The 27,638-nt window shown below is 41.9% G+C and overlaps 3 protein-coding genes across 6 annotated transcripts; 2 read left to right on the top strand and 1 right to left on the bottom strand.

Annotated features, from left to right (window-relative positions):
* The first annotated feature begins 123 nt into the window (after positions 1-123).
* On the top strand, positions 124-8,477 carry gpr146 (G protein-coupled receptor 146). 2 transcript variants are annotated; one of them, XM_027003574.2, is made up of 2 exons: positions 124-399; positions 5,385-8,477. In XM_027003574.2, the coding sequence occupies exon 2, from the start codon at positions 5,396-5,398 to the stop codon at positions 6,401-6,403; it is 1,008 nt and encodes a 335-aa protein (XP_026859375.2). In that variant the 5' UTR covers positions 124-399; positions 5,385-5,395; the 3' UTR covers positions 6,404-8,477. The 2 variants fall into 2 exon arrangements, with proteins under 2 accessions (XP_026859375.2, XP_026859293.2); XM_027003492.2 differs by having other exon boundaries at positions 5,358-8,477.
* A 9,296-nt stretch (positions 8,478-17,773) lies between these two features.
* Positions 17,774-21,611, top strand: gper1 (G protein-coupled estrogen receptor 1). Of its 3 annotated transcripts, XM_027004718.2 has the most exons (3): positions 17,774-17,922; positions 18,791-18,900; positions 19,621-21,611. In XM_027004718.2, the coding sequence occupies exon 3, from the start codon at positions 20,040-20,042 to the stop codon at positions 21,126-21,128; it is 1,089 nt and encodes a 362-aa protein (XP_026860519.1). In that variant the 5' UTR covers positions 17,774-17,922; positions 18,791-18,900; positions 19,621-20,039; the 3' UTR covers positions 21,129-21,611. The 3 variants fall into 3 exon arrangements, with proteins under 3 accessions (XP_026860519.1, XP_026860598.1, XP_026860679.1); XM_027004797.2 differs by lacking the exon at positions 18,791-18,900; XM_027004878.2 differs by lacking the exon at positions 17,774-17,922 and having other exon boundaries at positions 18,843-18,857.
* A 3,613-nt stretch (positions 21,612-25,224) lies between these two features.
* Positions 25,225-27,175, bottom strand: h3f3a (H3 histone, family 3A). Its single transcript, XM_027005859.2, has 4 exons — positions 27,086-27,175; positions 25,914-26,054; positions 25,671-25,824; positions 25,225-25,573 (listed from the first exon to the last, which is right to left on the bottom strand). The coding sequence occupies exons 2-4, from the start codon at positions 26,039-26,041 to the stop codon at positions 25,445-25,447; spliced, it is 411 nt and encodes a 136-aa protein (XP_026861660.1). The 5' UTR covers positions 26,042-26,054; positions 27,086-27,175; the 3' UTR covers positions 25,225-25,444.
* Positions 27,176-27,638: the final 463 nt, after the last annotated feature.

The following is a 27,638-nucleotide window of genomic DNA, read 5'->3' as shown; positions in this document are numbered from 1 at the left end:
CCGATATACATTAGCCCTCCCTTCGCTCCACTCATCCAATGACGGCGCCGTAACCCAGTCCGGCCTCAGCCGCTAAATGAAGGAGACTGTGGGGGGAGGGTCACGTGTGTACACACTGTAGAGTTCAGTACCGCTCCATTCGTAGTAAGTCGTCAACGTCCTCCCATTTCAAGAACAAGCCCCGTCAGACTAGAGACCAAACTACCATATGAAACACTATTTAGCACGTTAAATAACACTTTGATCAGGCGCATTTTCCATAAATAATTTTACACAAAGTGGGCATACTACATTTCGTAAATTCTGAGACATCTTGAAAGTCTCCGAGGAGAAATGTCAATGGAAATCAAACAGAACCCGATGCCTCCGTAGAACTGTCGTGGTGCCAGAAATCCGTTGGTGAGTAGCCTATACTCGTTTTTTGAAGTTGTTCAAGTAAAATTATGTCTAAAATAAACTTTTTGTATTGTGCTAGTTTCAAAAGTTTAAACCTAAGTTCAAAATTGTAGCTAGTATAGTTTTAAAGTTCACGAAGAAGAAATATATCAGGTTATAAATAGGCTGCTTTAATCACTTCAAACGTAGCTAGATGTTGATTTTGTGACAGTTCACTCTAACGGGAACGTACAAATCGATGTTGATATTCAGTCAATGGGGGTTAATGTCAGGACTACTTTGGCCATACGTCTCAATTTCTAATAATTTGCATAATGGATTCAGGACGCGGACTGTTTTTAGTAGGTTACAGTTGTTTCAGAGGGTAGTTTTGGCTGTGTAACAAGATATTTGTTGTTTGTTTTTTGGTCTGTCGATTATGAATCGCTCTCTGGGAGGAAAAAAATCACCTACCTGAAAATCCGTTCTTTACTTATGAGAACCTGCACGTGAAAGAGCGCGAGGCAACGATTCAACGCACTGATCTGAGAACAGATTGCCCTAATTTTGATTGCTACGATGTATTCCAGTGTAAGAATACTAAAATTGGCTGTAGTTAGAAGTGTTTTTAAATATAGCCTATAGGCTATTAAACTGGGTCTGGGCTAGTCTGACAGGTGGTAGACCTTTGTTAATTTTCCCTCTGTTTTAATACTTGGGATGAAATGGTCAAAAAGCAGTACATTATCTGCTACAGTTTAGAGTTAAAGTAATCTTTTAGACCTTTTGGATGGCGGACAGCTCATAACACTCACAGATTGGTCTTAACCTGGTGATCTACCGATGCTATAATGCTCTTGCACGCGATCAAGATTAATGTAAATAAATAAATACATGAATAAATGATCATTTTTGAAAGATAGTTGTTTACTGTGATTCACGCTAGTGATTTTAATACTGTTGTTGGGGCTTTAAGACTGAAATCTGACGGGACTGTAAATGAATCAGCATTCATAAATGCCACAGTATCACTGATGTCCTATTTCTAAATTGAGCTTTTATGTGATTTCTTTTTTAAAATTCATGAGTCAGTATTCCATTTGGTTTTTTTTTGTGTGGTTTTTTTTTGTTTTTCAAACACTCAGATTATGCACTTCATTTCAGGAGTCAAACTGTAGAATGTCTAGCCAGCGTAAGAGTGCAGAACTCGCCTAGCCGGTTTCCTGTTGGCAGATGGCAGATGACGAGAGATAACGTTCTGAGTATTATGACGCTGATGTGTTTTTAGGTCAAGACAGTTCCTTATCATTATCATCTTGGTCAGACCACCCCAAATTGGATTACAAAATCAAGTAACCATATTTAGATCAAATATTGAAAAACTGTAATTATACACTTATTAAACTATACCTTATGGTCATTAATCACATTGGAATGGAACAATTTCAACTTTCTATGCACCATTATCTTGCTAATGAGATTTTTGCCTTTTAGGCTTTGACTCTAAAACATCCCCAATATCAGAGGGAGGCTATTTTGTTTACTTTAAGGACAACCCGTCACTCATGGAACTAGTGTTGCTAGAAGGATAATGAAATGTGCACTTGTTAACACATGGCAGAAGTTCATAAAATGTTCTGCAAGACAGCAGAGTTCCTCACTGAATCCCAGTGTGCACTCTGGACAAGAGTGGTGTGTTCTCTGGAGAAGAGAGGTGTCTGCTTTGGAGAAGAGCAATGTGTTCTCTGGAGAAGACCAGTGTGGTGTGCTGTCTGGAGAAGAGTGGTGTGTTCTATGTAGAAGAGCAGTGAGAAGAGCAGTGTGTTGTATGTAGAAGACTAGTATGCTGTCTGTAGAAGAGCAGTGTGTTCTCTGGAGAAGAGCAGTGTGATCTCTGGAGAAGAGCAGTGTGTTCTATGGAGGTGACTGGTGTGCTGCACTATCCTGCTGAGCTGAAGTGCATTTGAGTTCACACCATGAAGATGAAAGTAAAAATGGTTATTTCTTTCCCTCCTGAATTCGCAACTGTTGTGTGCATTTTTAATGTCTTGTTGTTGTATGGTGTCTCATGAGGGTAATACCAATTAATGAGAAGAAAAAATCAATAATACGAGTCCATCTGTTTAAGCTCATTAAGTTTCTCTTTGAAAACAAACTGGATGTCTGTATAATCGGGCTTTTTAGAGACACAATATTTGGCAAAAGTTCTGTCGATGGCAGCCGGATATGTAAATTATGTATGATTAAATTTTCATAACCAAATAAGCTCCTGCATGTAGCAATTTTCATCATTTTCCACAACTGACCATCTGCAGTAGAAATATGAAAACCTTCTTACAGTAATGAATGGAGAGAAGTATGTTAAGTGGGACTGGGTCACACACATTTATTAATAAGTTCACTATGCCCTCCAACATCTCAGCCTGGAATACATGATGTCAGAAGGATTTGTGCCACTTCTTTGCATCAGTTTAATAGCTGAATGGAGATGTATAACAAGTCGGGCAATAAAAGCTGTACACTTCAATGATAAACAGCCTCTGTGCCTTCTGCTTGGACCAAGTGAGAAGCCGTGTCAGAACCAGATGAGAGACAGACACAGGTGGAAATTCCGTCTCACATAATGGAATATATAATGGAGTATATTTGATGTCTGTACTTGGGAATCGCTTGTACACCTTAGTGAAGCAGCTATTCATGATTATGCCTTGTCCCTTTGATCTGTTTTTTTGCACCATTGTAACCCAGTTTCACATGTGTGATGCTTATAGACTGCACACATTACAGGTTAAGTTGTAATCTGTGCTCCTGCTTTACCCTGCTTTTCTACAAAAATCCCTGTCATGTGTGTGCAAAGCTCAGAAAGTGTAGTCATGTGAACTTGCACAGCCTGAGGGGGTTTCCTATTTTAGTGTATATCAAATGGTGGGTGTGGAGCAGGCTTATCTCTGCACTCCCATCAAGCAGTGCAAGCTCACAGCCCCAAAGTGTCAGGCTCCCTCAGCACTGCTCGCTCCATAACAAAACCGCCCTAAATTGTCAGGCTCCCTTGGCACCACTCGCTCTGTAATTGGGCCTGCTCGTGTGAAGGTGTTGTATGTTTGATAATGCCGGTTGAAACGGAGTGTACTCGTAGGTGGGCCCTTGGCTTCGTGGCTGGCTCTGGACTCTCCCAATGGTGCGAGGGCTGAATCAAGTTCAGTGGGATTTTTTTTTCCTCAAGTAGCCTCTGGCAGCAGTTCTCAGTGATGGTCATGAAGTTGGAAATTGATAAATGAAAGCGTTTGGCTCATGCTTTGTCCAGGCCATGTGCCCAGAGTCCCCTGGTCTCAGGAGGTGAGCATAATCAGAGAAAATAAGGGAGATGTGTTGAACAGCTGAACCTCCACCATGAGCCCGCTTGTCCTGGCCACAGCCAGTGAGGGTTTCATTCAGAAGCTTGGAGTGGCACTTTAGTGCCATCAGCACAGCATGAACCTGCCTGTTAGACAGCAAAGACCTTTCCTGCACTGTAAAGCTGTAGAAAGGCATAGCTGTTTGTGCTGTTTATCTTAATGTACCAGCAGTTAAAGTAACTTATGTGGGGTTGCATGAGACTCTGTGTAAACACTGAGTCAGTGTTTGCACCTGTTCTTTGGAGGCTGTGTGGTAAGACCTTTCCCAGGGTAATCCCACACTCCTCGTGTCTCCTATTCCACAGTCTCTGTGGTGAGATCAGGATTCCAGGAGCAGCACGAACTGGCAGCACATCAATAAGGTTTGTTTATTCCAAACAGTGGGCTTTTGACATCAAGTTAAGAGGACTGCCTAACATGAATGTTAGTGGCTATATATTGTTGGTTAGACCACCATGCAAGATTGATTCGAACTCTTGGTGAATCCTCATTTTTGACTCTGTAAGTGTGCACACACATGGTGAGGTGTGATAGGATATTGCAGACTGTCTGTAGGGAGTCTTGTATGAGCTGTTCAGTGCTGTTTGTCCTGAGGCCAAAACAGCTTCTGTATTGCTGAGACAAGAATGCTCACTTTGCTGGGCACCTGCTCCGATGTGCTCCGTTGTGCTCTGATGTGTGTCTGGTGTTACAGACCAGGCTGACAATGCATATTCACATGCAATGTTCAGTTCAGTGTCTTTTTCTTTCCTTTATTTCTTGTTTCCAGGAATACACATGCCAGTCCGTGTGACCTATGAAACAGTATTAGGCCTAATGTGGACAGAATGTGTGTTATGTAACTGTGTTGCAGGCTTGGCCCTTTTTTATCCATGGTGAAGTAGTGCTCTGTATTTGTCTGTGACCTCACCACAAACTCTGACCTCTCCACTCTGGCCTTGCTGTGTCACGTTTCACCCCCATAAAACCACCTACAGTCTGAGAGAAAGAGAGAGAGAGAGAGAAATGTAACAACATGTGTGAAGTGGCTGTAGTAAGGACAGACAGAGGCCAGACATGTTTGGGAGCTGAGAGCAAACACTACCAGCGTGCTGCTGGCAGTGGAGCTTTTTACCTTGAACCCCAGAGTGAGAGAAGCAGGGAGATGGAGAGAAGCCTGAGCACTCATGCAAAAGCATTAGAAGCACTGCAGTCAGTGCTAAACCAGCACAGCCCTGGAGCTTGCACGATGTGCTCAGGCTGTGAGATACAGGGAAGTGGAATTAGCGGTGTAACCCTGGGCATAATGACTTTGCAACATCAGTCTGTTTGAGTAGGAACAGTTCCTCTTGCTCTTCTTCTCTGTGTGGTTTCTTAAAGAATAGTTTAAAGTGTTTAAACCAAAAATTACAACGCCCTTCATCAGCAGGCACCTGGATCGAACACATTCAGATGTCCCATGATCCATATCTGAAGATAAAATTAAAACCCCTTTCTGTAGTAAGCCAATGATAATCTGCAATAGCTATAATCTTTTCACTGTCAGAAATATGGTTTTGTGACACTAGGAATAAGCATTTGACAAGTTGTTCCTGATTTCTCTTGCAGCTGACTCAGAGATCCACTTACTTGCAGGCTGCCTCGTCATGTGGAGCTGCATGATTTACAATGAGACGGGAGGGAACGTGGAGGCAGAGCTGTGCCAGGACCTGGGCCTCATTCTGTCTGTGCTATCCCTCTTCTACCTCGTTGTGTGCTTCCCGGTCAGCCTGTGCTACAACGCCTTGCTGGTGGCCGTTAACCTCTCCAACAAGGTGTCCATGACCATGCCAGATGTCTACTTTGTCAACATGGCCATCGCCGGGTTGGTGCTCAACCTGGTGGCACCCGTTGAGCTCCTGGGCCCTGGCTTTACACGTTGGCCCGCTTGGGAGTATGACGATGAAGTCTACATCACCCTCCTCATCCTCTTCAACGTGTCCTCACTGGTGATCATGTACTCCACCACGCTGCTTAGCCTGGATTACTACATTGAGCGTGCTCTGCCCCGCACCTATATGTCCAGTGTCTACAACACCAAGCACGTGTGTGGCTTCATCTGGGGCGGCGCTGTGCTCACCAGCTTCTCCTCGCTGCTGTTCTATGTCTGCAACCACGTGTCTGCCAAGATCATGGAGTGCTCCAAGATGCAGAACCGTGAGGCGGCCGATACCATCATGCTGCTCATTGGCTACGCTGTGCCTGCCGTGGCCGTGCTGTACGCCTCGACCCTCATCCTGCGCATCCGTAAAGAGGCCACGCCCCTGGACCAGGACTCTGCCCGGCTGGACCCCTCCACCCATAGGCTGCTGCTGGTCTGTGTGTGCATGCAATTTGCACTGTGGACACCCTACTATGCCAGCCTGCTGGTGCTGACGCTGGCAGAGGCGCCGGGGGCTCGGGCGACTGGGACGCGTCAGGCCACGGCCTATGCCTTCCTGTGCGGTGTGGCACAGGTGCTGGCCTTCTGCAGTAGCTTCGCCATGCCACTCATATATCAGCAAATGAACCAGAGCTTCTCGCACAGGCTGCAGCGTCTGCTTAAACGCCTGCCCTGTGGAGACCGTACGTGCCCTCACGAGCACACAGCCGCAGTGCAGCAGGCGGCCACGTGAGGGTCACGTGTGACCTTCCTTTGACACCTCTTCACTATCCCACGCTGCATAACACGCTGCATGACCCACAGACCCCCAGAATGCATCTGTATGTGGAAACTGTGCAAAACCTTTGGCAACAATCGGAACTTTTTAGCCTGGGTAACTCTAAAGTGACCTAAAGTTATCCTGAAAATGGGCAAATAAGAAGAAAAAACACTCAGTGCTGTTTTTGAGAAAGCTGTCATCTGTTCTATGGAGTATGTCTCTCAGCAAGCAGAAATTCTATTCCCCATCCACCTGTCTGTTTTCTAGAAGAGATACTTGAAAATACATATGGTAGTTGTCTGTTATAAGACATGGCATGACATCCTAACATAATACTTTGTGACCAACCTTAACACATTTGTCTCAAGACAAATGGTTACCGACAAAATTTATTAACTCCTCGATTCTGGAATATTCTCATACCAGTCTCCAATAACTTTAACTAACTCATAATGTTAGCATGCTAAAAAAACATCAATACCTTAGATTATTACATTCTAGTGGGCATTACTCAATAATATGCTATTAAATACAGACCACCTGGAAATATCTAAGAGTACCTGATTTCAGTGTACACAGAAAAAGTATGCATGTATGTATGTATGTATATGTGCATGCGTGCGAGCGAGCGTGCGTGCGTGCGTGTGTTGTGTGCGCGCATGCATGTGAGTGTATGTGTGTGTGTGTGTGTGTGTGTGTGTGTTTGCTACCAGGCTGATGTGGTCTAAACATTCTGCTGCTCAGATGTATTGTTGCAGAAAAAGATTATTCATTCATACTGGAAAATTTTAATTCTTAAATAAATTAAAAAGGTATTGGAGAACACAATTCAGACATTATGATTATTATACTTTGAATAGTTTGTACCAGATACAAAATCATTCCTTTACCTACATATATTGCTTGTTTATTGTAAAAACAAGCAATGGTTAAATAGTATAATGTAGCCACAGCCACAGACATTCCCCATGTTGCTGTATGCATTTTCCTGGTGCCGGGGAACAACTACTGGAGTGGGAAAGCTCCTGTAAGCTCTTCTCTCAGAAGCTTCACTAAGTTAAGAAGACGCAGGTTTTTTGAACCAGCTCTGAGAGCAGCAAGGTTGAATTTTGGCCACTGTCTGTCTGATGATCATCCCCACTGATTGTTATGACAGCTTTAGCCCTGCAAATATTTTAGTCAAGAAGGTTGTAGGAAACGCCATACTCAGTTAATAATTATTTGAAAGTGATCAAAGTCCTGTAGAGTACAGTTAAAACTTTTTTAAAAGCAAATAAGCTTGTTTAATTTAATTGGCTTGAATAAAAGTATAAAACTGGGTTAAAACAAACCAAAACATCAAAAGGCTTAATCAGTTTTAAGTGTGTTAACTAGGCTTGCTGGCCTATACAGTATATAATTCCAGCTAAAAGGTTCAATTTGTCAATTAGGTCAAACACATTCAGTTCTATGGAAGGTTCTCAATCCTCATACAGATGTGGGTTTTGCAGTAAGCATTGCACTGTGCATGAATTTAAAATAAACAAACCTCAAACAGGATAAAAGCATAAGCACTTCTAACTTCAGGACAGGACGAAATTCTGAGGTGGGAAAATGACAGTGTTCCTGCTTGCTTAATGTTTTGCTATGTTAAAAATTCATATACTGTCTTCTTGGTCTTGAGCCAATGGACATTTTACCAAAATAGAATATATATTTGAAAGAAAGTACTGTATGTGCATTGTGAGGAAAATATATGATTTAATATCCACTTCTGTAGCAAGAGGAGAGAATGTATTTTTCATAAGGAGAATTAAAACAGTTAACCCCACTGAAACAGCATCTACAAAGCTATGACCATTTTTAGTGCATTTATGCCAGTATAAATGTATAATATTAAATAGGTGTATATATTGTTTGTCAGAGATTTACTGGAATAGGGAACATGTCATTGCAGAATTACAGTATTGTTTTCTCAGAGATTTATTTAGTTACTGATGACAGCAATCATGTTCCATACTGAGTCAAAGACTTCAGCTCAATAAACTAACATGAATATTACCAAGTATGTTTGCTGTCGGTTGTTGTAATGTCTCCTAAATTAGTCTCCTAAAGTGCACTTAACAATATTTTGAAATGTAGCAGATGCCCCACCTGATAGTACCATGTCTCCCATGCAGAAACCACCCTGAAGCATTTTCTGGCATCCTGATGATGTTTAGTTGATCTTTGGGGGGGGGGGGGGGGGACTTCCTGGAGAGGGGGGAAGACTTTCTAAAAATACAGTTTGCTAATTCTTTAACTTTTGCCATTTTTATATGCTAAATTTGGCTTTAAAAAAAAAAAATTACATGCTGAATAATTTTGAGTTTGAAGAATGTGAGCATATACAATACTGTGCAAAAGGCCACCATTGGATGTGTGGTTTTATCAATGATATAATGACCATATATAATTATTTCTCAGTCTATTTATTAAGATAACAACAGAATATACAGGAAATATGTACACAAAATGTAAAAAAAACAAAAAAACCAAACAATTTTCAGAACAAATTTGCTTCTACAGTCAAAAGTCAGTGACCTCTCTTGGCACTAAGCACATCTTGAGCTCTTTTCAGGAGACTGTTTTGAGGTGTACTGAAGTCATCTTCTGGTACCATTCTATTCAGGTTCCATTTCATTTAGGTTTAATAGATCCAGGTTCCTGCTAGTGCTCAAGTGAAAGAGGAGGTAACACTAAAAACCTGCTGCTATAGACTATTAAAGCTGTTTTGATTAATTATTTTTAATACTGCATATAAATATACTGGCCTAAGACTTGCACAGTGCTATAGGTCAAATATAGGGTTATAAATGTTAAACAGGAAACATTTCAGGAAACATTTCCTGAAAAGATGAGTGAGTGAGTGTTGTGATGAATACTGTAACTAGTCGATAAATCAGTGACCAGTTTTTAGTTTCATTACCTTTTCTCATCTCAAAGCAGCTCAAAACCATTGAAAACAAGCATAGAAGGTGCCTACTATATTACATGGACAATGTTGCAAATTCTGTGTTGGCATATGTGTGTATATGTACACAGCTGTGTGTATGTGTGTGTGAACCTGTCACAGTGGGAGTGGGTGTGGATGGCAACACAGCTGTGTGTGTGTGTGTGTGTGTGTGTGTGTGTGTGTGTGTGTGTGTGTGTATATATATATATATATATATATATATATATATATATATATGTGTGTGTGTGTATGTGTGTGTGTGTGTGTGTGTGTGTGTGTGTGTGTGTGTGTGTGTGTGTGTGTGTGTAAGCCAATAACAGTGGGAGTGGGGGGGCAACACAGCTGGCATTTGCTCCCGAGTGACTGTGACCAAAACCACGCCAATCAACTCATGAAAGCCAAGAACATTCCAAGCATTCTAAACACTCTTTGACTTCCGAACGCCTGCTAAACAAAGCTGCTGCTTTTTATGACACAAAAAACAATACTGCTCAATTACAGGGCATGTGGGAGCTTGGGGGATGTCAGTATGTAGGAATTTGTAAGGAGACTGAGGGGAAAAAATACTATTGTGCATACTATTAGACTGTGTCTGACTCAACAAATAGGCCTTTAGGTATAGCATGTGTCCAACTGAATGTGGCTGAGTTTTTATTTGACAGTTTTAATTTTCACCTGAATCTTCCAATAAATAATTCTTAAATAAATAAATAATTCTTGCCTTTTGCATTTGTAATTAATTTCAGTGGAGGAAATCTTGTCTTAATCTAATGGAATCACCACTGTATGAACCACAACACTATAATCTACTGCAGTGGGAATTTCTGTGAAGAAAATCACTTCAGGTGTGGTGGCTGGTATTCTGTCAAGACATATATCTACACTGACAAGTTCATCATAACACAAAATAACTTTCACTATATGCGCTTGCACAAATGCCTTGGATTTAGTGAAACGTAGACGTGTTCAGTTTAGACAGTGGTTGTGCTAAACACTCTTGACTGTACATCTGGAAATAATATGATAATGGAGTGGAATGGTGTTGTTGCCATGGATGCAGTTCCCCGCTGGTAATATGGGGAGCTTGAGGCTCAGTGTGAGCTGAGGCTCTCTGGGGCCACTCAGTGAACATCATAAACATGTGCTGTAACCTCAGCACACCTTACTATGCCTCCAAAGCTCAATACAAATAAACATCCAGCGTTACACGGGCCTTCCTGTGGTGAAGCTATTAAATGCACTTAAATTTGTCTAGGTGCTCAGAGTGGGGGTGGTGGGGGTTGGGGGTGCAGACAGACTTCCCATTAGCAGACAGGCTTCCCATTAGCAGTACCCTCTGGCTTTTCTAAAGACAGACAGGTATGAATGCAACTCCAACTTCCGAATTGCCTGTCTGCTTGCGACATGGTGATACACTTAAACACTACTTGATCTCTGGCTCTTCCAGTTTGCCTGCTTAGAGACTGCAGACCTGGCTTCAAGATCGAGGCTATTGTTCCTTTAAAGCAGCAACTTGTCTCCAGCCACCTGATGAAGTCTGCATCTTTGTGTTTGCTTTGTGAAAGTGCCACTGTCTGGCCCCGCCTGCTCTTGGGTTTGCACACTGCCTTGCCTCGCCCATTCTTAGGTTTGCACAACCCCTGTGCTGTGCAACCAGTTCTAAATAATCTTTCAGTTCTGGGCAGCAACTCCATTTTGTAGCGGGAAGCAAGGTCCGTGAGTCCCTGTTCTTGTTTTAAAATGAGCTATCAAAGTTGCTGAAGAAAGCTGGAGAGCTGATGGATCTGGAAGACAAGACCACCATTGCAGTGGGTACATTTGGTAGGTCATTTAAAGTTTGCACTGTTTAAGCTGGCTTACCCAAAGATCTCTGAACAAAATGAGGACAAAGATTCCTGTTACCAGTCCGGAGTCAATCAAGGCCAGACCACCAATCCTTTCCAAAACATCCGATTTTCTTCAACACAGAATGGTCTCATAACGCCTCACCAGACTCAAAAAAGTAAAAAAACCCTATGAGATTTCCAATCTCACAGCGACGCTTGCACAAGGGCAATGAGATAGGAGATCTTAGAGATTTTCACTCAGAGCTTTTGACCTGGATTCAGACACCGAGAATATGATCTGCCCACTTTTTTATTTTATTTTTATGATGCGTCTTGCTCCACGAACAATGGAACAGGAGCCAAATATTCAGCTGCACTTTCCGCTCGAGTAGAGCAGCTGGGTTTTTCAGACAGTGCACAAAAACAAACTTCCCTGAGCCCGACATGGACAAAACGTAGGAAAGATCCAGACCCAAGCATATGGCTGGATCCCAATTCCTCCGCCCACATGGGTCATCAGACCTACGCAGTTTTTTCCCAGTTCGCGTATGTACCGGAGGATTTGGAATGGAATGACAACGGAAGCCCCCATGTCAGCAGGCTATCGAGCAGATCCAGGCCTGGAAAACATGCAAAAGGAGTGTGTCCAGGCAGTCCTGCTCTGAGGCTGTGGTGGCGATGTGTGTGTGTGTGTGTGTGTGTGTGTGTGTGTGTGTGTGTGTGTGTGTGTGTGTGTGTGTGTGTGTGTGTGTGTGTGTGTGTGTTATGGTGGTATGAAGGTTTTTGGGTGTGTGTGTCTCTGAGCTGTAAAGCAGCACTGGCCAGGAGCATCCATCACACCTCTCCACCACACACAATGTCTCCCAGCAGTCCAGTTGACTGCAGCCAAAGACCTCAGAACCACCATGCATGCAATAACATTGTTCTCCATCTCACAGTTTTGAACAGATGCAGGCAATGAAATCACATTAATCACTCACTATTAGGTCTTAAAGCTTCCTTTTATGTACATCCACTTCTTCCTAATGGATCAAATACACCCAGGAGGCCTGAGATTAGGTTTAACATTTTTCTGTTTATCTGCCTGCCCACAGTATACCAGCAGCACTGTCCAGTGGGATCTAAATATCTATGATCATGTCTTCTAAGACAGATGTTTTCAATTTATTCCTCAGGGACAATGAGCTTGTCCACACTTTTGTTCTGCTCAGCTTCTAATACACCTGGGCCCAATAAACACCGTTCAACAGCTTGTTGACTGACTCAAAAGAACATTGTTCTATAAAAGAATGAACATGAACTGGTGATCCAGTTCTTGATCCAATCTCAAGGCTGAATATAGATCCTCAAGGAACTCAAACTAGAGTGGAGGATGCTTAATCTAATAAGGAAAATTCTTTCTTTTATTAACAGCCACCATCAACCACTATCAACCAAATAATAATAAAAAAAAAATTACATTACATTACATTTACGTTTACATCATTACTATGCAGCCTACTGGCAAGGACAGAACTTATCTAAGCACAGCAACGCATCAGAGGAAAGCTTTTCTTCTGAATGGCTGATTGTCTGATTTCATGCTACTGAGCTTGCTGTGTGTATTTATATTTTAATAGCGGAAATAATATTTATACAGAAGTAATAACCATGCTATGTTTAACATCCATTGTCATTAACTGCAGTGCTTTCATAAATGAAGTGATGGATATCACACTTAAAAGTTTTCTTTGGCTCAACACATAGATCACATAAGCAGCTGTGCTTCAAGAAGACAGTAGGGTGTTGGGTGGGTCTAGTAATAGCCCCATTTCTGCCCCCACAACCACCCCACCCAACCCCCACTGCCACACAAGCAGACACACACATAAACCTCATCCTCTCGCACCGCAGCTCAGGGAACACAGGTGCAGGGAGCTGTCCTGACAAACGGTGCACCGACTGATCTGGTGTCAGTGATCCATGACCCTGACAAAGTCAGCCCTTCAGACAAGGTTCCGTAGTGGGTTTCTCTTCTCATATCCACTGGAAATGGCGTTTTCCTTGCCTGATCTAAAGTACTGCTGTCGAAGCAGCCTATCGGATACCGTGCTGACCAGATTCCCGTCATAGTAGAGCTGCGTGAACGTTTTCGCTCACGTACACTGGTTGCAGAATTTTGGCAGCCAGGATTTCAGAGAAGTGTTACTCTGGCTCCACCTGGCGTTCACTGGAGGATCTGTCCCTCAAACCATCTGATTAACGAAGAAGAAAATAAGCACTGCAGCTGCTTTGAGAGTTAAAAATTTCGAAGGTTTAGTGCATCACTGTTGATTTTCTTCCCAAAATGTACATCTTCGGTGGATATTTCACGTAATATCTGATGAAAGCCTCTTTGTTGCCTGCGTTTGTTCTTTCAACAGTAATTTTTTTAAAAGTTGAGAACCAAGCCAACACTGCTCCCAGATTCCCGTAAAACACGCCTTCTGGATTCAGTCAATGTCACCGTGGCTGTGAGAGGGAGAGGAGGGCCATGGAAGGTGTGTTGACATAGGACCTTTACTCTTGGTGTCAGCAATGCTTCCTGTGTGTTTTCCGTTCTCTGCAGTGCTCGTCTTCTCTTCTGGCTCTTGTGACACTGCCCTGGCAGTGGAGTCATAGTGGGGGATCTTTAATGCCTTGACCTTAAAGATTTTTGCCTTAATCATTTGTCATACATTGTTACAGTGTCTTAAGGGTAACAGTGGGTTTGGATTATTTTATGATCAATATCTATGAATAGGTGCACCAATAGGTGCACTAGCTGCAGTCATTTAATGACATATCATATCACAGACTGGACCAGTGACCTTTACCCTTTGTTTTGTAGTTACTTATATGGTTTCTCCAAATCCATCCTCTGTTATGTCACGTATCAATTTAAACAAATGAAAAAATCTTCTAAAACACTGAGAAACGTACAAAGAAACACCTAATTGTCGGTTGTATAACTCAAAGTTTTTAAAAGACATCGCTGTTGAGTATATTTGAGTCTTCTCCTGTGTTAACAGTAATTCCCCAATTTTGCCAGGGCTATTTGTGGTAAAATGACTGAAATTTTAATATGGGAAATATTCTACTTAATTGAATTTACATTTTGTTGACATTGTTCAAAGCTTTTTAAATGCTGGTAAAGTCATTATTTCTAACTCCTGACTGTTGAGATATATATATATATATATATATATATATATATATATATGTCTCCAAGGCTCTTGATATGGAAATCTACTGTCGTAATTATCACTTTAAACACTGTGTAGTTAAATTGATGGTGAGCCCGGAGTGGTTTGCTTAGAGTAGAGCAAACAAAAAGTCCAACTATGCTGCAGATGGCAGTAACGTCTGTGAGCGATTCGTGGAGAATATCCTTATCTACACTTTTATATGTCACAACACCTGGTGTTATACTACTGTTCATGTGCAATTAAACAGAATAACTGAAAAATAATTATGTGTTGGAAAAACGTGACAGAAACAAGAGACAAATCAATTTGACATCGTAGTGCTAGAACGAAATGGCGACCGACGGAGATCTTGAATTTGTCAAGCATTCACACAACCTATATCAGCAAACGGCAGCAAATTTGCCTAAGAGATATAAAAGAAACCCGATGACTAACTGAGAGAATAATGTTCCACCCTCTTGAATTATACAAAGACAACGTCCGACTTCCTACGTTAAACTTCAAGGAGCAAAGACGTGAGTGAAGGAAATTATCTGGGCTGCAGGGTTTCCTAAAAGCATCATAAAACAAAGATCATGTTTAAATGGTAAAGCGAGTATTACACTGGACCTTCTCTGATCTTAGGAAACGGTGTCCTGTTTGGTTTTTTTGTTCATTATCACGCATGCTGTCTCTAGTGTTCTTGATTGGGTTGATGTATTCGGTTAAGAACGTGGAACAGCGGAAACAAATCAAATATGATATTAGTTAGGCTATGTTAACCCTACATCCAGCCCGCTGTATAAATGAATGATATGGACCCGCGTACCTCGCGGTCAGAGACAGTGACGTTCTTAGAACTGAAGCGCATGCCATTAAGATGCGCCCCGGCTTCCTCAACAAGATGCTACCTGGCAACACACAATTATCTTCCCTTAGTCTGATGCCTCTAAGACGGCTTGGGCATGCATGATTGGTGAGGCACGTAGCGTCCTGTGGGATCTAACACATTAGCAGCTCTGGGCATTAACAAATTAATCAATTACATTTAGCGTTGTCCGTTAGTCCCTACAGCAGGTCTGTTTAGAGAGGTACGCAATGTGGGGCCTAGGTGCGCCATTGACGCATCAGTAAGGAGTACTGGCGTTTTAGACAGATACATTTACGGAATTTAGCTGGCGCTTTAATCCAAATCGACTTACAATTATGACTGAATACAATAGTGCAAATGAGGGTTAAAAGCCTTGCTCAAAGGCCCAACCGTACTGGTTCCTTAATCACTGAGCCACCACTATCGCCACGGAGATTCTCTGAAGTATGCCTTTGCACAGTATGTGGGAAGCGCTACTCCGTCATTACCTGTACGCATCTGTGATTTTCTCTGACATGCACGAAGTCTTTCAAAACTGAATCTGATCCTGACAGGTAGTCCTAGTAATTAACGCTTTTCATAATTCCAAAGTAGCTTAATAACATGATAGATCCTTTAATGACTAAATAAAGAACTTGTTTTTTTTTTTTCCTTTTCTTTTTCTGTTGTCTACAATGGACATAATTGTGTAAACAGTTGTGCAGTGAGGGTAAGTTGGTGGTACAGACACCCGATGCGGAAACGCGAGTGAAAGAATGAATTGGTACTTGGAAAATAGCCAGCAGATGGCCATCTGTAAAACCAGTGCCTCTACTCACTGTCAGAGCGAAATTTCTTGATTTTCTTCATCCACCGCTTGCGTACTATAGCATTAAAAGCCCAGTGCTAGCTCTATAAACGCTCTCTCTCTCTCTCTCTCTCTCTGTGTTTGTGTGTGTGTGTGTGTGTGTGTGTGTGTGTGTGTTGCTATATATTGTTTCGTTCATTCGTCATTATACAATTTATATACTATATGCCGAATATGTATTCAATAAGCATAATTTCTTTGCTGAATTATTATTGTCTTATGCCGTCCACTCCCTTAAAGTCTGCGGCGGCCAAATGTCTCAGAATGAGTCGCCGTGTTGCGTCTAACGTCATGTTCAGTGTAGCGCGTTCTGGAAATGTGGTTAGACATGGATGAAAAAGGCCCTGGAGCTCTTCTTGAAAGCGCCGGGACGTGCGGTGAGGTTAACAGAAGCCATCTCTGCGCAGAAAACCGAATTATGAGTATAATAGAATTTGACTTGGCGGTCTCGCCGTCTGAGAAAAGGTGCGATCACTTCTAGGTCTTTGAGGATATTCTGTCCAAACAGCTGATTAAAATTTACGATTCTATTTTATTTATACTTATACTTACATATTTCAATATTATTTTACTTGGCGTATGTATTTGTAATATATTAGCATACGCCAATTATATTGTGGGTATGCTTCTTCAGAATGGTTAGATCTTTAGTCTCTTCAAAAAAGCGTCTTCGCAAGTGCTCGGTCTGAACCCAAACGAAGTTTAATTTTACACTTCAAATGTGGATTTGTTTATTTAAGTCGGTCATGGTCCAAGGTTCCTCGCTGATGGCAATTTAACTCCATGCCAAGTGATCTTGTAAAAGGCATCAGTGACATTTATTCAAGTCTCATTTGGTAGTTCCCTTTCTCGTGTGCTCTCCGATCAAAAGCAGTAATTCCTTAATGGCTGCAAAAGCTATTCACAGCGAACTGAAAATAAGATAAACACATTGTGTTTGAAATGTTTACATAATATAATTTTTTAAACAACTTTCATATTGTCAAAGATGTTTAAAATGCAAGCATTTCCACTTTGTCAATTTATACTTTGCTTTCCTGTTCACAGAAAATTAATTGTAAATCTAATATTCTCCAAAACAAAAAAACAAAAAAACAAAAAAAACCAGGCATGATTTATTGTCCTGTAATGTTTGTCCAAGTTAGTGCAGTATAAGAGGCATTTTCCTCAGTCTGGTTTCTCAAATGTGCAGGTAAGATGCTAAAGTGATTCTCCCTTTCTAAGCTGTCTTTCTAATAATGATGGCAGTCGTAACACTACGATGCTCTCAGGAATGCGAACCTCAAGCTCCTGATCTGTACATTCTCAGAAGAGATTTGACTTTTAAGAACTGGGAAAGGACGTCCCTGACAGCACGCCTCGGGGCACCCAGAGCCCGGGCAGTGTACCTGATATCGCTCGAAAAGCCAGTGTGTCTGCAGTCACCTGCTCTGGGTCACCTGCTCCTCCTTGGGTCACTGGGTTTGTCTTGCTTCCAGTGTTGTTGAGAGCATGTGGAGTAGTGAGGGAGGGAGGAGGGAATGGTGGGGGAGCCTTGGGAGGAGGGGGGGGGGATGGATTTGGGGGGGTGGCCATCTCACCAGGGTAGTAAGCACCAGCAGGGAGCTGATGGTAGGACACTTCTCTGATTCTCTCCGAAGTGGTGTCTGCTTACACATTATCCTTGCACAGTGCTTATCAGTAGGGGGCGCCAGCAGGCTCATCACTGTGGGATTACAAAGCTCTGCCACCTCTCTGACTGACGTGATGGAGCGCCGCAGCAGCTGTGTGCCAGCCATCTGCCTGGGAAGTAAGTGCGTTCTGGCTGTGGGATTGCATGAAATTGTGAGATTGTATGGGGACTCCTTCAGTGAAGGGAGTGGAAAGTGGGAATAGAGAAGTGACTGTGGAAAATTAGTTCAGCTGGGACTATTCCTGAACACTGCGCTCAAATTCTTTGGAAATCAGAAACTTTATAATCAACATGATCAGTCTTTGGCAAGAAGAACACATCCCCTTTTCCAAAGTGTTTGACAGTGAATTTTAAAATATAGTCACTAGGATAAGACTGAACAGCATGTGTGTGGATGATTTATATACAGTAAAGTATGCAGTTATCTTCTGGGGCATGAGAGTTTATCACTAATAATACAGAAAAATAGCATCTTAGTATTATTCATGACATTGTGTACACATACGAATTTATGAGAATCACTGACTTTTCTCTCTGAGTGGGAGATTCACATGTCGAAGAAACCAGTGCTTCTTAGGGCTTGCAATATAGTTGATCAAAGAATTTCCATCGCTCACATGCTCTGTGATTTTGGATTTTTGCCAGCCATCTGCATAAAGCTAAAAGTAAAGCAGGCAAATTTTGGGAAGCGGATAGCACATTTTGACCTAATATTCACTGATTTCACTCGGAACTCAGCTTTGCTGTGAAAGATTATAATATTTACGGCTGCTCCAGGTGGAATTCTGTATGATATACCTAACTCCTGATCAAACTGTACATTCCACTGAGTGCTTTTATAAGCCTTTGCACTCTTCCCCTCTTTGGAGTTGGCACAGTCTTTTGTCTGATTAGAATTCAGCGCAGACATGTCTTGCTGGTGAGTTATAGCTGTAAAAGTGTGTGTGTGTGTGTGTGTGTGTGTGTGCGCGTTTTTTGGGAACAGTATTAATATTTCAACAGTTTCCTTAGAAGGGAAGAAGGCGACTGAGAGCTCTGATCATCCACTAAAGGTTGAGGTTCATTCTGCTACACCTGATTATCATTTTTAATTGGGTAATACTTTTGCATCTTTGATAATATTATTCAAATCAATTGCAAAGGTAAACAAAACCTGACAGGATTCAGTTAATGCTTGATATGCTTTTTTCAGACTTTTATACATTCAAATGTTAAGAAAGACAGATGTTATTGGAGCTGTCATAATAGAATTATAGCTTATCTTGGTGCTGGGCTTTGTCTTGACTAGTGTTCACCTCTATTTATTTTGAGTGGATATGACCGCATATGTTTGTGTCTGTCATGTGTGTGTTCCTCTACTTTTGAAAGTCTGTTTGCATGCTTTTCATATATGTTGGTTGTTTTACTTAACAATTGGCAGAAGGTTTGTTGACTATGTCAGGATTGTCTCATGATTTCAACACAGCTCTTTAATGCATCTGTTTAAGTCCTTTCTTTGCATGTTAATCTCCCTTTGAGCCACTTACCTCCTCACTGAGTAATCAAAAATAAACATTACTATCAAAGTCAAAAACATGCTCTATAAATCTGATACCTACAATTATATACAATATGTGGAATATAGTGCTGAGAAACTGTGATGCTAATACTATAACAGATGTTATAATAAAGGCGTGTACATTAGATATATGAATTATGCATTTTGGTCACATCAGAGATGTCAGACATTGTACATTTATGCCCGACAAAGTTTTTTCAGTTGTAAATGCTTTTTACTCTTTTTGTCTCATTCCCTCCCTCTATCTTTCTCACTAGATTAAGTGTCACAGTAATAGCGTCATCGGCTGCCGCGAAGTGAATAATCATGCTCATCAACTGGAGGAGTCAAGGCAGTGCTGGGATTAAAATGTGTGAAGAACAAAGTGTGCGAAAGGAAATGCAGAAGTGCAACCCTTAAAGAGAGAGAGAGAGAGAGAAAGAGAGAGAGAGAGAGAGAGAGAGAGAGAGAGAGAGAGAGAGAGAGAGAGAGAGAGAGAAAGAGACCATCACGCTCAATGCCATGGATCACACAAGTCCAGGTGGCCAATCGAATCATGGTATCGTTGTTCTTAATACATGCTTTATAAAGTTTGACTATGAGAACACGAGACGCGTGGCTTAAATGAGCGGTCCTCCTGATCTGCTGAGCTGGGCACACACTCAGATGCAGTATGTAGTAGGTGTGCATGTGACATATGATTCAGTCCCAAGACTCCGCCAGTATGGAAGAGCAGACAACCATCCTGATTCAGATTTATGGGAATAGCACAGAGCAGTTAAACAATTCACTTGATTACAACTCAACAGATGTAAAGGAGAACTCGGACACGTATGAATTTTATGTGATTGGCCTTTTCCTCTCCTGCCTGTACACTATCTTACTCTTCCCCATCGGCTTTATCGGCAACATCCTCATCTTAGTGGTTAACTTGAACCACAGGGAGAAGATGACCATCCCTGACCTTTACTTCATCAACCTGGCTGTGGCAGACCTCATTTTAGTAGCCGACTCGCTCATTGAAGTCTTCAACCTGAACGAGAAGTACTACGACTACGCAGTGCTGTGCACATTCATGTCCCTGTTCCTGCAGGTCAATATGTACAGCAGCATCTTCTTCCTGACCTGGATGAGCTTTGACCGGTACATGGCGTTGGCCAGCTCTATGAGCAGTCGGCCGCTGCGCACCATGCAACATGCCCGCCTCAGCTGCAGCCTCATCTGGATGGCTTCCATCCTGGCCACGCTGCTGCCCTTCACCATTGTGCAGGCACAGCACACAGGCGAGGTGCACTTCTGCTTCGCTAATGTCTTCGAGATCCAGTGGCTGGAGGTGACCATCGGTTTCCTGGTGCCTTTCTCCATCATTGGCCTATGTTATTCCCTGATCGTACGTATCCTCATGCGGGCTCAGAAGCACAGAGGCCTGTGGCCACGGCGACAGAAGGCCCTGCGAATGATTGTGGTGGTGGTGCTGGTGTTCTTCATCTGCTGGCTGCCTGAGAATGTCTTCATCAGCATCCAGCTGCTCCAGGGCACTGCGGACCCCTTGCAGCGCAGTGGCGCCACCCTGTGGCACAACTATCCATTGACCGGGCACATCGTCAACCTGGCTGCCTTCTCCAACAGCTGCCTGAACCCCATCATCTACAGTTTCCTGGGAGAGACTTTCCAAGACAAGTTGCGTCTATTTGTGAAGCAGAAGGCTGGCTGGTCTGTGGTGTATCGTTTTTGCCACCACACCCTGGACCTCAACATCCCAGTCAGGGGGGAGTCCAAGGTGTAGGACCGAACACCATCCCAGAGCTGAAGAAATGAGTTCTGAAACTGCTTTCTTAAAGTTCTTCTCTGATGAGATGTTAAGAAGAACCAAGCAGACACTCTTCATTTTTAAAAGAGCCACTTAGGCTGACCTTAATCTAAAACAACAGACTAACAACAGCAAGTGTGGAGACATGGTTGACTTAAAGGTTCACAGTTCCACTTGCGTTAGCAACAGCAGAAGCACTGTATTTGTTTTATATATTACAGAGTGAAATTGATACTCAGTGAATTGGAAACAAGGGGTATTCAGGGTGATGCTTTACAAAGATGTAGATATAATGGATTAAATTGCAAAGAGATAATGACTGACCTGTTTTTCTAAAAGTAAACTTTATAGTTATTAAAAAACATACAATGTATCAAAGCAATGACTTTTATACTACAGGGCATTTATGCTCAGTGAGCCCATGATAAGGGGACAAATAAAGAAATACATCAAAGGACCCATGGCCTATATAATATATATATATATATATATATATATATATATATATATATATATATATATATATATATATGACTTAGAGTATGACATTTCAGAGAGCTTCTTAGGCTTACTTTTGTTCTGTACTTTTTATTTTTGCTCAATTAGACTATGTGAAACAAGCTACTAAACAGGAGAACCCATGGCCTGGTCTTTATTGTGTACCAGATTGTCTCACATGTTCATTCCCAAACACTTTTTTTTTTATTTCTTTCACATTCCCTAGTGTGTAAACAACAGCCACAACAAAAAGTTTAAAATGAGTTAATTTGAAGTTCACTGACTACCTTAATTTGACATGAGCAACATTTCCAGCTAAATCTGAATTAAAGCAAACTGCATTAGAAGAATAAGAGCTCAATCAGGCAGAGGTGTTATCGATCCAAACCCCAGGTGTTGGCTCCTGTTTACCAGGCGTAGGGACAGGGGGCAGGTGGCATGCGGAAGACAGAGGGCAGCGTAAACTCATTAGCTCAGACTTCAGTTACCCATCTAGTAGTTCTCCATTGGCGGTGTTTATTTAGATGCATAATCACAGCCGTGTCTCTGCGGCTTCACATCACCTTGTTCCACCAGGCTTTCTTCACCATAAGCTAGGGCACTGGTTATTTCAGTTGCACTACTGTGACTGGTTAAGTCTGGTAATCCCCATGAATCCAGGCAATCAAGATAACAGAAGTATTCTGTCTCCAGCTGTATGTTGTATGTACCAATATGAACCTGTAAATCAATGCTGAACATAAACCCTGCATATAAACTACCGCACAGTCACTAGGTCCACATGATTTAGCATTCAATTTATATTCACTAGATTCAGTAAATGTCCACTCTGCTGGTTATGTGCACAGGATCCAACACATGGGCACAATGCTATCATTCACAAGTTTCTCTGCTTAAGTCATACTCTACTTAAGCACCGGTCAAACTGTGCTGTATTTTGAGAATCCCTGGGAGTTAGAATGGACACTGTCATACCAGAACTGAAAAATGTCTTTCCACCTCTCAGCAAATATACACTAAAAGACATCAAAGTTGATGCCATAGATAGTGGTAATGTTAAGTGCATTCTTTCCCATGAAAACCAGCCCAAGAAAGCAAATAAGGATGTGAGTAGTCCCTGGGGTGTGCCTTACATGTCTTTAATGATGATGGCACTGAGATATCCTACTTCACACTATCAGTCTCCACTCCACGCCCAAATAATCAAACGGTTATTAGGGTCAAGTGCTACTGCTGCTAATGTTTTGTACACAAGAAAAAAACTTCAGACAGCTCTTAACAATGCATGTGGTCAATTTCCCATAAATTCTGCTTCAATCACAAATAAAAGGTCATTAAGATCAGATCACCAGACCATAGTAGTGGACTGCTGAGTTAATGTCAGTACCCCAGAGCATGGGGCTGTGGTGCAAAAAATATACAAATAAAAAAATACATCTTACACTGTGGAATGTGTGTGTGTGTGAAGCAAAGATAGTGGGTAAACCTTGTTGCACATGAAAGGGGCTCCGCTCTGGTCTGTGAACCCTATGTAATATTCTTAATACTACGCACCTACCTGGCTGCAGAACTGCGTCTGTTTTCAAACGTAATCATTTTATGTGCATTCACAAGCTCCAACACAATGTAACAATTACCTACACTAAGAATGTTAATTGAGGATGTAATCCAATCCGTGGCTGATGTAGCGTGCTTGGCAGCAGTAGTGCACTGTATCCTGGGATTGTGGACAGAGCAGTGGGCTACGTTTGGCCTACTGTGGGAAGACAAAACAAACAACCCAAAAACAAAATAATGGCAACGAAGCACTTGTTTTTCCAGCTGTGATAATGGAAAGAGGCCTGGGAAATGGGATCCAAGCACTGAACAGTGCTTATAAAAGACAGTAAACACAAAGTTGTTCAAATGAACTTCAGGTATAAGTAAAATCACAACCCTCCAGCTCTTTTGGGAGTGACAATGGGATTTGTGTATCAACAGGCTCAGAAATAGGTCTCTTGTTGCAGAGAGATGGTCAGTAGCAGCCACGGGTACTCTGACAACCATCTGGGGATGGTCAAGGGCAGTGATGCTGGCACCAGGACAGGAAGCCATTTAAGTTATCTAATTAAGTGAGCTTGTTAGTTGAAATTAATTAAAATAAACAAACAAGTGGGTGCCCTGACAGACAGGACCCCAAACCCCCCTTCGTCCTCCCCGAGGTCTAGCAAATAGAACATGTTCATTATGTGTATGCACAAACAGACAGGGCAAAACATGGACTCAGAGGACACAGAGAGCAAGGAGAGCAGGCAGGGCCAAGGCTGTGAGAAGAGTGTGACAGAAGGCCTGGAGATACAGCTGAGATTGGAAAGGTTCAGAGTTGAAGGACTGACGTCATGGCTACTGGTACACAACATTTCCCTCCATTTTTTTTTTTATATGCACTGCTTCTCTTCTGATGTGGTTAAATCAAAAGCTTTGAAAAGACTGTTCTTAAGACAAAAAAGACACGGGTAATGTTCACATGCACATATGCACTGGTTTCTCATGGAGGCAAATTGTCGCTCCCCCACACCTATGGCCTCAGCTAGCCCTCTTACCCATTTATTCTAAGCACCATATTTATAAAAAAAATAAAATAAATAAAAATTAGTACAAGCAGTAAGCTGACAAGCATCAGCATTTGTACCCCACACCTAATTTGTGCATCGCTGACCCTTGTTATATAGGCTGAGATCATGTCTTCTGAAAGTGATCTGCAAACCTGACCAAGCCCTGGATTTCATTTACATTAGAGGATTAACAGAGGGCACAGGCAACTGACACCATCAAGAGAATGAAGCCATGTCCAGGGTAATTAATGGAGTGCACGTTAATGCATAATGATGGAGCTGTACATTCAGAGGGAAATCAAGTCTGAATAATGGATCTGGTCCACAATTACATTTGCATATTAAAATCTTTACTGGAAAAAAGAGAGGCAAATTGGATAAGGCTTCAGACACAGGCAAGGAGAAGGGAGTGACTGCAAGAAAACCACAGACCACAAGCACTAGAAACAAACCTACTGTGTCATTACTGAACTAGACAAGTAGCAAAAGTGACATGTCAGGATAGTGATATGTATTCTTAAAATTGCACACAGAAAAGCCTATAAAAACAGAGCAACATGCATTTTTAAATTAGATTTAGGTGATGTGTTTACAGCTGATATAATTGACCTCTAGTGAATAATAAAAAAAAAAAAAAACCAAACAAAAAAAAAAAACCACCCCACCACAAACAGGTGGTTAACTGCGCTTCGCAAATACACTTTAGACTCATTTTCATTACAGACTTCTACCCTGTTAACCACAAAAAAGTGCATGTTGAACCATCAGAAAAAGCAAGCTGAGCAAGACACATGCACCCCACCCCAGAGGTACAACAACCAAAACCTCTGATCAGTTGCTCCCTGCAAATTCCACCAAAAGCCGATTATGCAGATGTTACTCTGCGTTTGGAAACAAACACCTCAATACGCGTCACGGTGAAGCAATGCCTGTGTAGTTGGATAAGCAAACACTAACCAAATAATTCCAAGTAGACAGACTGAGGTAGTTAAATTTTATTAACAACCCACTGAATGGTGTAAAAAGATAAATAGATTTCTCTCAGCATGCAAACTAACACTAAATCTACAGTGAGCACTGCTAACTAAATACACATTTCACTTTAACCTGAGTCTGTAGGGAATGTATTATAAAATTATACCAGTTTTCAAATCCATCACTTGGCGAGTGTAAAAGTTTAAAATAAAGAAAGGTTAAAAATTATGCTCGCTCCCCACGAATTCGCCTTGCGAGCTGGATGTCCTTCGGCATGATTGTGACTCTCTTGGCATGAATGGCACACAGATTTGTGTCTTCAAACAGTCCAACAAGGTAAGCTTCGCTTGCTTCCTGTAGAGATTAAATTATAGTTGAGTCAAACTAATGCATACAATGTAAACTTTGTGTGCACGGAGGAGGGCTGCAGATTTGAGTTGGGTGAACATACCTGGAGAGCACCAATGGCTGCACTCTGAAACCTGAGGTCGGTCTTGAAATCTTGTGCAATTTCTCTAACCAGACGCTGAAATGGTAATTTGCGGATCAGCAGCTCCGTTGACTTTTGGTAACGACGAATTTCTCTCAGAGCAACAGTTCCAGGCCTTCAGAGAACCAAAAACATGAAAAATCCAGAAACTGCGATTTAAGCGCATACCGCAAACCTTGTAGTTTTCGATGTGCAAAAACTCACCTGTATCTATGAGGCTTCTTGACGCCGCCAGTAGAGGGCGCGCTTTTCCTCGCCGCCTTTGTAGCCAGCTGTTTTCTTGGAGCTTTCCCTCCAGTTGATTTGCGCGCAGTCTGCTTGGTACGAGCCATGTTTTCTCAGAAGCTAGGAATCAAAAATAAGACTGCGGTTATCGCTACAAGGAAAGCTACTTGTCTACAATAAAAATGTTAAGACGCAGTATAATAATTTGGCCAGTTAAATAGCTGGCGAGAATCAGCCAGCTAGATCGGTGGGAAAACCCTTCGTCATTTGCCATCGTTAGTTCCATTATGTTAGTTAACTAGCTAGTTAGCCAACTACTGCCTTGATGGTCCTACTCCCTCCAGTCTTGAGTACGGAATCCACGCTGTTCTTAACTGAACAAACAGCAGAATGGCAAGTTAACCGAGCCAGCTATCCAGCTACACTACATGAATCAGGGAGCTAAAGACTGCCGCAGACAAAATGGCGCCCGTTTATAGTATCCGGTGAATGCTACAGCCAACACAACCTCTAGTTTGATATGAAAGCAAAATAAATAATAATAATAATAAAGATATATATACACACACACACACATACATACATATACAGTCTAGCGTTTCATTTATGACGATGCTCCATTACGAAAACCATTTAGCTAGGTTAGCGTTAACTACAATTACTGGGGCAGACAGCCAGGTTATCTGGTCAAATAGCCGCTAACTAGTTTACATATCCATCCAACCAACTACGGAGAACAGTACAGCCATATGCCCTGTCCAGTTTAATCTCGTTAAACTCATTGTCCAAAATGGCGGGCACAGCAGCAGACCCACCGACGCGGATAACAATGTCATTTATCTCAACTGACAAGATGGCCATCATATTAAATCCATCAAATCCATAACGACACAGGACTAGAGAACGATATACCACATCATATTAAGCCCCACGACTGAAATACTTCATTAGATAGCTAACGCAGCTAATCAGTCACGTTAATTTAGCTTAGCAGATAACACCAGAACGAACCGGAGCATCTTTTTTTGTCCGTTTTCCAACTGAACCCCGATTTCTCTCAACGAACATTTAGAAGCTTTGCAATACTTTATCACCGTTTCGGTGATAATGCACAAGTTACAGTTAGTTATCTAGCTACATCCCATTTTTACCTTCACAACGAACGTCCAAGTAGTGTTTGAAAATAACGGAGGTGTGCAGGTACTATTTATATCTGTTACACCGTTCAGACTCACCAGCAACACATGACGTGAAGGCTCCTCCCCTATACAGTGGGAGGAGACTATGACACATGACGTCAGAGTCTCCTCCCATATACAACGGATTCTACAGTCCACACGTCCACAGCCAAGTAAGGTTACTGTCATGGTGAAAATATTGGCTTTAACATCTAAATTAGAAACAATGAGAAACGACCGTTTGAAAAATGTGCAATATGAAGTGGCTGACATACTGTGATTACGTATACCACTTCTTGAGGTCATTATTTAAACATTGTCATGCTTTCCACTTAGTTTGAAATAGATGTGACCTCCTAGAGAGAGATCGAGTTTCTTTAATAAAAATAAAAAATATATCCATCTTTTCCTAAATGGGTATAAGTTAAAATTACACGAAACACATGCATGGCATGCTTGGGTAGATGTATTTTGCAGCGTGCTCCACGTCTCCGTTTGTCTGTCCCGCCAGTTGCTAATATTGGCC

This window comes from Electrophorus electricus, chromosome 8 (assembly GCF_013358815.1).
Source record: "Electrophorus electricus isolate fEleEle1 chromosome 8, fEleEle1.pri, whole genome shotgun sequence".
In the NCBI taxonomy this organism is placed as follows: Eukaryota; Metazoa; Chordata; class Actinopteri; order Gymnotiformes; family Gymnotidae; genus Electrophorus; species Electrophorus electricus.
Note: the sequence above shows the minus strand (reverse complement) of the source record. Positions and strands in the feature narration are given on the sequence as shown.